The following is a 10,205-nucleotide window of genomic DNA, read 5'->3' on the forward strand; positions in this document are numbered from 1 at the left end:
GAACCAGGGCCGGATCCAGACACTTTGAAAAGGAGGATGGCAGCAGAGTTTCCTCTGAAAAAAAAAACGGGGACGAAAAGACAATTTTTGTCATTTTTGTAAATTTTACACATAAAAATGACAAATTTTCCTATAAAATAGGGGATGCAAACCCCCTGCACCCCCTCTAGATCGCCACTAAAAACTTTTCCTTTTTATTGATGACAAATTTAATATTATATTTTAATGAATTGTATCATTGCTTTCATGAAATCATTTGCAATTTATAAAATTTTATGCCTTCTATTCGTTTGATTCGAGTGCGCTTAATAAACAAAAACTATTGTATACATATTGGTTAATACTGAAGATCATTTCATTTTACAAGCTCCGAAACTAATACACTTATAAACGCTGCATACAGTTCTCAAAGAAAAAACAAGAATCTTTCAATTTTGGGGAAAAGTGAATGATTATAGACGATTTTCAAAAGATGTTTGATGCATGTGAATAGTGTTTTTAATTCTCGAAAGGCCAAACTGTAGCGGGTAGTGAGAGAGAAAATGAACATCTGCCGATTCGTGAATCTTAAATTTGAGATCATAACTGTTGTGGAGTGTCTATTCTCCATGAAGTTAAATTTACCACATCCAATACATTGTTTGAGGTTATAAGTGAGACCGGCTTTTTGCAAATAAAAAAAAATGAAAGTGATTAGGACCAATAGATCGATTAGCATTAATACAATGATAAATTCATTGGAAATCGGACACTTTTCACCATCTGTTTATTGCATCAGTCTATAAACATAAATACGATTGTTGGAGTAGGCGGGAATAAATATCTCGTCATAGCCGTCCCCATCAACATCAAGTGATGCGATTCCGCCAATGGTACCACTCGTACTCAGTAATGGCTTCATGTCGTATGACCAATCAGAAGCACTTTCAGATGATGGACTAATTATATAGGCGTGGCTGTTGTCGTCTCCAGAGAGAAGAATAAGAGGTTTTCTAGGAAGAAATTAAGAATTAATATGAAAGAGGCAAGAAAATTTTTCTGAAGATAAACCATAGTGTTATTTTGCCTTTGTGAAAGATTGGGGTTTTTTCGGAGGGAGGAAAATTTGTGTTTAGCGGTAAAAATTGGATATGTGTTCTTGTGTATCGTATACGTACGTTTTACTTTTGTGTCTCACGTACAGCGAAAATTAAATCCCCGCGAGAAAAAAAAACACTTATAATACGATATTTTGCATGTCGTCCAGATACAATACAATAAGTCAGTTGAATTGTGCGCATAGTATGTGTCGTTCCGTATGTTGAAAACTTTAGGATAAGTGTTGTAAACAGATGTTTACTATGACTATTTGATTATTCTTCACTTACCCAGAAGCAAAAGACGGGTTCTTTATCGTCTTTGCAGACCCTGGGGCACCACTGCCTGGCAGTAAACTGTGTATATTGAATGCTCCTTTCACTAACGTATGGCGGGTGAAGTTAGCCGTCCTATTTTCAACGACAACAATTAAAATATTGAAAGGTTTAAATAAATAATTAGTTTTATTGAGAAATAACTTCAATTTAAAATTAACTTAAAACGGCAATTTGATTAAATATCAAAATCCCATTACAATGAAATATATGTTTTTCTTGCTGCGAATAAATAACATGTAGCTTGGTGTTTGACTCTATTTTTAACTAGATTGTCATCTTTGTTGTTTTGTTCGTAAGTGTTATTATTGGTGTTCTGTACTGCCTCTAGATCTGTTAATATCTTCATAAAGAGCATCTTTTTTGCAACTTAAGAAACACCTCTTGTTTGAAAGCTGGTGACTTAAATACCTGAAATCAGCTGGAATTTCATAAACGTAAACGCCAGTGTTAGAGAGACCATTTGACGTCACAAGTAAGTCTATCTTTCCGTCATTGTTTATATCATCAAATTGGACGTCAAACACGTGTCCAATGGTATTATCAATAACACGTGATTTCACCTGAAATTTGAAATTTAGTTACAGAACATGCTAAATTATATATTAGTCCAGCAATCATTGCTAATATATTGTTAAACTTAACATTGGTAGAACCACTTCAAAAATTGTAGATCACGAATATAATATAAAAATGTATTATGTAAAAATGTATTATAATGTATTAGAGTCGTTATGGCCATCATTTCCCTTGGTTTTTGCATAAAACAATGAAATTAGAAAGCCACAACAAATAAAAATGCTTTGAATCGGTAAGTTTAATCATGACTGTGTTCGAAGCTAATCAATTGTACCACCTAAACCACATAAGTGAACATGTTTAACAAGTCATAGGCGTCAATGTATATATCTCATCGATGCCTAGAAATACCTTTTGACAAATTTCGCAGGTATCTTTGACATACCTTACTTGCATCTGACCACTGTTTTGATGAATCTTCCGTCCAGTATATTTTGATTTGGTTTGAGAAGAAACCAGTGGTCACTATAACAGTCTGTTTTCCTGATGGTGTTGTTAGCTCTTGTGAGTCTAGGAAGGAGTCTGAATTGTCACTGATAACATGATGGTTCCATGGTATATCAATTCTGTGCGATGGAGGGTGTTCGTACCATACTAACTGGCCAACTCCATGTCCACCTTTGAATGGAAATATAAAAGAGCAATTACTTGTGTGTACATGATTACATCATCCATCGAACACCTACTAGTCTTCTGTCCGATAATCTAATATAAAAATAAGAAGTGTGGTGTGATTGCCAATTAGATAGTTATCCACCAAAAGCCAAGCAATGAACAATTAAACCTCTTCAGGTCACCATACGGTCTTCAGTGATGGGCAAAACCCATACCATAAAGCAAGCTGTAAAAGGCCCCAAAATAAATGCAGTGAACCTATTCATAAACGACGAAAACAGGCCTAATCTATAGATAAAACGAATGACAATGAACATAAAAAACCAGCGCAACCAAGGAATACATGTTCAAGCTACATATAATGTATTTGTGCTTATGCAGTTCTTGAACAAAGTGAAAACAAATAGGACTAAATGTCCAAGAAGATTTAGGCAGATATAGGATGTCAAAAGCATTCAAAATACTTCATCAAATATGGGAAAGAAACTGTATCATTATTGTGAAATATTGTCACACTGTTAAATCATTGTCAAATATTTTACGTCGACTTAATATACCTAAACATGAAAAAATGTGTGATATTGTTAACAGCATGCGGTACAATGATGATTGGAATCTACAAATCGACCTCATTGTCATACGCATTTGTCATTACGAAAATTATTTCTTTGCTGATAAGGTGCAAATCATCTAACGTCTGGCCTCGGTTCATTGCTATTCGCTGGCAATTGATAATATACAGCAACAAAAAAAAACGAGTATCTCGTGTCAAATCATTTATTTGGACCAATGCGAAGTGAAACGATAGCAGAATCATTACCGAAACAATTGTCCTAAAATAATCATGTCGACTTCAATTAGTCAAATGCATCAGTCGGTGTATTTCCAATACTCATTTTACCCATAAGAGATTTCTTTCTTTTGTTGACTTACCGATAAGTGATTTCTTAGCCCGACACGTAACTGCATCCTTCGTTCCATCTCCATTCATATCTATCCACAATACACGGTGATAAAACCATTGATGATCATCACTTACAGTAATTTCTATTGGATGAACAGGTGACCCACTTGACAAGTCAACCAATCGGATGCTTCTTTTTGTCTTGAATGGCACCAAAAAGCCTCCGGCTATAGAAAGCATTCTTTTTCCAAAGACATCATCTTGAATAGAGAAACAAAGGCAAGTTGTTAAAGACCAAAATGAAAGGACGCTTTATGTATACCAACTGATACAGCTGGTTTCTTGTTAAACTTTAGTTTAGCTATAGTTTCTTTTCTTGTGATTTCTGTTGACTGTTTATTCATTTCTTTGATTCGCTTTTTTGTTGGCTCTGATGATGATTGGGGTTTAACTACCGTGAATACTCTCTAGCTCGGTGTTAGATGTTAGTAAAACCAACGTATGTTGGTAGCAAAGCCCAGCGTTCCGGACACCTGACCGAAGATATCGGTCAGAGTATATACTACTAACGGATGGGCTGCTGTTGGAGCTGTGGTCTACTCATAGATGCTATGTGGGTCTATGAGCATTTCTCCACTCTATCCGTCTTGCATTTTGATCTATATCCGCATTTGTCCTGGAGACTATTTATTATATTCATACCGAACTTTGCTAAAGAATCAAGCATGCTCAGGGGATGTGCATGCATTTTTTGAAACTCCAAAATGGCTGCTGGTTTTAAAATGGCTGCCAAAACGAACCCAAAAAGAATGAAAAAAATGCTATAAAATTGTATGAAAATTACTCAATTACCTGTTCCTGGCGTGCTGAAAATTTTTTTTTCTTCTTTTTTTAGAAAACAACCATTTTTTTTCAAAATGGCCACCGAAATCGGTAAAATTTCAACATTGTTAGATTTCAATGGAAATTGATATCAAGGGTAAATATGAAATTCTAAATTCAATAGTGGCATCAAATTTTGTACAATAAACGTCATTTTTAAAAACGGGCCCTAAAATCGGCAAAATTTTCACATTGTTGGATTTCTATGAAATTGGATTTCTGGGGTGAACATTGCAATGATGGCTTCCGGATTTGGCTGAATCCGACCATATGCCGGTTTGGGCGACTTTTGTGTTTTGCTTGCAAACACAGTATCACTTGTTAAAATTAGCCCTTTTTTTATATTTACTTCAAAGTTTTTTTTTTATGTTTTATTTCAAGATTTGCAGTGGTGGACCTACAGGGGTCGCAGGGTGTTGGCAACCCCTTTTTATTGGAAAATTTTGCATTGTCATATGTAAAATTGACAAAAAGGCAAATAATGTCATAGCGACCCTCCTATTTCTGAGGCTCCCCTCCTTTTTCAAAGAGTATGGATTCGACTTTGATGTGCCCTCCTCTTTTTTCATGAAGCATTACTTTTGAAATCAATATAATTTCAGAAATAATAAGACCCAAGAAATGAAAGGGCATACGAGATTCATAGATATCAAAGTTTTGTCATTCATTCAGTTTTACTACACTGGAAATTATTTGTCGATCTTATTGGAAAAAATACATGACAGTCGATTATAAGTCATTTTGACAATTTACCCATATTAATGTAAAATCGTGCAAACCTGGAATCTGGTTTATTTCGTTCGGCCATGCTATATCGCTAGCAACTGTATTTAGATGAAGTCTGCTCCCATGTGACTTCAGCGTCCCAATCATATTGCCAATGGCGGGAATATGATACACGTGATCGGTTGTAAATGGCGCGCCATTGAAACTTGACACAAATAAGTCATAGTCTGTGTTCACGTGACCTGTGTCTTTTGACTTTATAAGGCTAAGAAATCCAGGGTGACTTACGGTAATCGTTCCAATTAGTTCGGTGTTGTAGCACACTACAGACTTGATGAATAAAATGCATATAATTAGACCATTTGTGAACATCATGTAATTGTATTACACTCAATCAACTCGGTTGGTCATTTATCTCTGTGTTGCGTAGTAAGATATATTCCAAGGGCATTGTCCACGTAATTTTAAAGACATCTATTATACCTTTCATGGCTATTTTCACAGGAACAGTGGTCTTTTCTCCTGCGTAAAATAAAAGCATTCTCTGAATCTGGTAGAGTAAACGTATTTTATTCTTAAAAAAATTGCTGCTTTTGTGACGGACGTTAAACGGAAGAAGAGGATTGTAACAAAAAATGAACAGATCTGACATCCCAATACAACAGATGTAACAGTATACACGCTCACAGTGGAGCAGGACCGGTAGATTTTTCGAAGAAGTTTTTAATATGAATAAATCTGTAGAAGCTAATTAAAAACGTTAAGCACGAAAGTCCACATAGTACCGACAAGATCTTTCAAAAATCAAGTGAGATAATAGTACTCTTATAGATCTGAGTTTAATTTAACGTATATCAGTAGAATTGATGTTGATATGTAGGATATAACGACGTGTGGTTTTGATAAAGAAATTAGTACATTAGTTTGTCTCTATGAATATTTCTCTGTGATGCATATATATACTGTCCCGTACTACTATACATCGTGTACTAAGTTACAGTCCTAGATTAATCCTACCAGGAGGAATGACCCGGCCAGCGAAAGCTATGTTACATAGCCTAGCTGGCCGAGTGGTCGAGGGCGCTGGACTTTTTATATATAAATATATATATATATATATATACAACGTCTCCGAATGTGACGACTCTATTCACTACACTGCTCCATCGGATCAAATTGATACAGGGAAGATAACGTAAACTTATAGAAGGGTCTGAAAAATTCCCAACGATGTTAGAACTGTCAAATTTGCAAAGCAAATTTTTGTCGGTCCCTCCGAGCCTAGCTGGCCGAGTGGTCTAGGGCTCTGGACTTAGTGCAGGCGGTGTTGCCATAGATGTCACAGCGGTACGAATTCGAGTCCCGCGGAGGGAACGACAAAAATTTGCTTCGCATATTTGACAGTTCTAACATCGTTGGGAATTTTTCAGACCCTTCTATATATATATGTATATATATATATGAGTGCACACCGATTTCAACACTAAATATTACATGACAGACAAATACTATTAATTCTTTCAATATTCTGGTATCTGTCCCTTTTATAGCCATTCAATGTATGTGCGCTTATTCGAAATCTACTGATAACGGATTTTAATGATATTTTACAGATTTGCATAAATATTTTCATTTCCGGACATCTTTTTAAACGATCCTTTGAACAGATAATCCATATCATTTTAATTATTAATTTCTATATGCGAAGATATTTACGATTTTTCCATCTCGGCAGAATGGTAGTTCAATTTAAATTCCTTCAATTGACCAATCAAATTTAAGTATGACGTCTCATCGAAAATGGGAATAGGGAACTTTTTGAAGGGATATGAATCAAATTACTTATCTAATATCTTGGCCTTCACTTAGAGATCGATGGTAAGGACAACTATTGACAAACTATACGACAAGGGCGATGTCTTTTCGTTCCATATTATCATCTATCCTTTCATCTGTGGCAACATCATTTCAGCACCTGCGTATGTAGTTTTCATATCACAACTTATACGTTATGCCAGGGCTTACCGTATCTACGTGGACTTTTTGTATCTTGCTAGACTACTTACAATTAAGCTTCTGGAACAGAGTTATGTTGCTACAAGATTGAAGTAATCACTACAGCAGAGTCAGGGTCGTCATCATGAACTCGTGGATCGTTATGGTGTATCCATCTGCTCCATGAAAACTGGTTTGTTAAACATGTTATACTACTTTTCCTTTCCTCTTCCGTCTACCCTGGACTTGACTTTTTATTAGCAACTCGGTGGGTGTTTCTAGAAAAGTAGAGGACGCTTACCCTAGCGGTGCACCTGGTCCATGTATAACATCCAACAGTATCCTATGTGAAAAACTTTCGACCGGGAAAAAATGATATCAAATTTAATCAGGGAATATTTTATAATAGTAAAATATTTTTCATGGTTATAAAATTGTTTCCATACTCCACCTTATGGTAATTAAACATAAAAGTATCTGAAAGGGTTTTCTATAGGGGCACCATAAATTTTCCGTGTGCATATTGTTTATTGCGCGAAGTGCAATAAACAAAATATGAACATGGAAAATTTATGTTATTTTTCAATAGACACAATTTTTATCATAGCCAATTCTTATAAATTAATTTTAAAACATAATTTTATCTTTAAACATGAGAAACGTAGCTCTGAATTTAACTGAATAAGAGAGTGTCAATATTTTTTTATCCATCGAGATATAACAAAACTATTTTAACCAATCAGATTACAGTATTTATATCAAATAAATTTATTCCAGGATGGTTTTAGATAGATTAATTTTCATTCAGATATTTATAAGTATATATCCTGAATGATTTTTCATGGGATGTTTTACATGTAGTTTTTCATCCAGGATATTATTTAATTGATACAAATATTATCCATTTTATCAAAAGTATGAATTCTATTCACTCTATGTAAACTATTTTCAGGATATTATGTAATACTGTAATATGAAATAATAAAAAGAGGATTGGGTTTTTCATTAATAAATAATTGTAAATATTATTATTCAAGTAGTTGAAACAAGTTAATAGGTGTGGAAAATTTTTCACAGGGAAATAATAACCTCCGGAAAAAAATAATGTGAAATAATTTCTACAAGGTAAGATTTCATCCGGATATCTTAGTATTATGTCATACGTTATGCCAAAGCTTGCCGAAACTACGCAGACTTTTTGTATCGCGCTAGACTTCTAACAACCAGGCTTCTGGAACAGGGTTATGTTGCTACAAGATTGAAATCATCACTACAGAAGGTTTATGGTCGTCATCATGAACTCGTGGATCGTTACGATGTATCCATCTGTGCCATGAAAACTAATTTAATAATTGTATCATAGTTTTCCTTTCCTCTTTCGACTACCTCGGGCTGAACGTTTTATGAGCAACTCGGCAGGTGTTTCTAGAAAAGCAGAGGACGCTTACCCTACCGGTGCACCTGGTCCATGCTCCCAGTTTTTAGTGGAGTCCGATTTGCTCATTTGCTTTTTAGTGTTACTTTGTATGTATTATTTTAATTACTTTATGTTCTTTGTTGTGTACGTCTGTTTTCCATGTCTGGTCTTTGTCCCTGGATTACAATCCTTGGATCACCGCTATAACCTTGGTTTCCATGATTGCGCTCTTACACATGGCATGCTGGGTTCCCAGTTTTTTACTGAGAGAAGTCGGAGTTGCTCATTAACTTTTGTTACCTTGTATGCGACAAGAAGCGACAAGAAGTTTGAATTAGTGACAAGATACTAAAATATACCCACAAGAGGAGAGAGACTATATTTATTTGCTGTTTGAATTATAAAAAGATGAAAAAATAGAAATAATTGTAAGAAGTTATAAATCACTGGTAATATTTAAAAAAAATGTACATGCAAAGTTGATAAAAACAGAGACATTAACACGCATTATTGTCTCTGGTAAAAATTTGCCGTATAAGGTATACTAAACTCGAGAACTAATAATAATCAAATATATAAATTAAAATGACATTTTAAAATATAATGAAGAAATAAATTGATGAAAGGGGTGAAAAGTAACGTAATTTGCAAAGATTTGAGTTTTAAAATGCTATGTTTTTATCAAAGGATTAAGATATATGTTATCTATTTCTTTGATGTTATATGGTATTTTTATTTTTAAAAAATATTTGAAATCATACTTAAAGAATGCAGATATATCGGGATTCTAGATCATTCTAAATTCCGATAGTTTTGTATATTAAAGCATATCAGCCAATCGTATTAATTAAGTTATGACATTCATCCACGCGCCAGTCAACAAGGTGTTAATCACTGACTTATGGTGGCACGTGGGTTATTCAAATGAGGCATTTTGCCAGTGCCTAGCTGCAGGTCTTCTATCATTGGTGTTGACAGAACATTGAACCTTGGTTCAAGAAAACAAACTGAAACGAAAGGGCAAAACTACGAGTCCCATTATAATGGGTCCAATTTATTTGCATTGGGACGGCTCATATCACACGTACCAGCGTTTCTTTACGCACATTGCTTCTATGCTGGAGTGTACAATATCAGAAACTCTACTGAGTGTCAATGACATAGTCTTCAGGTCAGACGAGGAAAAGGCACTCGTGAAAGCTATCAAGACAAGCTTTCCTGGCTCCGAGTTAACACTGTACACGACACTTGAGCGAAAACGTGTCAAGGCATTTAAGAAACAAGGTCAGCGTGAATGAGAAAGTCTCCAAGAAAATAATAACAGACTTATTTGGAGCTCAAGGTCTTATAGAGATCAACACAACTGTCGACTTTACATCGCAAGCGATAGAAATCGGACGCGAATACGAAGACCTAATTGGCCAAGTTATTCCTACTATTATAGAATATGTTTATAAAGCACGAAAGACGGAATTTAGATTTCCTCTGCAATGGAAAAACAATAATTGTGAGTCTATTAATCACATCCTGAAACTAAATCAGGAGTGGAAGCCAGAAAAGCTGCCAGAGTTGATCAACAAAATCCATAAAGAGATTACACTGCAAGAAAGCTTAATGTATGGCGCACTTTATGCACATACATATAGTTGTCTCATATTACCAGTCACTTGCAGTG

The 10,205-nt window shown here is 34.9% G+C and overlaps 1 protein-coding gene across 1 annotated transcript; it reads right to left on the reverse strand.

The window, feature by feature from the left end:
* Positions 1-749: 749 nt before the first annotated feature.
* LOC148596641 (uncharacterized) lies at positions 750-5,556 on the reverse strand. The gene is made up of 6 exons (XM_088563933.1): positions 5,172-5,556; positions 3,540-3,770; positions 2,377-2,609; positions 1,824-1,975; positions 1,368-1,487; positions 750-992 (listed from the first exon to the last, which is right to left on the reverse strand). Exons 1-6 carry the CDS (start codon positions 5,491-5,493, stop codon positions 767-769), a joined length of 1,284 nt encoding a protein of 427 aa, XP_088420059.1. The 5' UTR covers positions 5,494-5,556; the 3' UTR covers positions 750-766.
* Between the last annotated feature and the right edge of the window lie 4,649 nt (positions 5,557-10,205).

This window comes from Perna viridis, chromosome 15 (genome assembly GCF_037379345.1).
Source record: "Perna viridis isolate PV_CMFRI_1.1 ecotype Kerala chromosome 15, ASM3737934v1, whole genome shotgun sequence".
NCBI classification, from domain to species: Eukaryota; Metazoa; Mollusca; class Bivalvia; order Mytilida; family Mytilidae; genus Perna; species Perna viridis.

Coding starts and splice junctions, on each gene's coding strand:
- LOC148596641 (XM_088563933.1), bottom strand. CDS start 5,493: ATGATGTTCACAAATGGTCTAATTATATGCATTTTATTCATCAAGTCT. Junction 2,610..3,539: donor GGCTAAGAAATCACTTATCG/GTAAGTCAACAA, acceptor TTCCATTCAAAG/GTGGACATGGAGTTGGCCAG. Junction 1,976..2,376: donor AGTGGTCAGATGCAAGTAAG/GTATGTCAAAGA, acceptor TTCAAATTTCAG/GTGAAATCACGTGTTATTGA.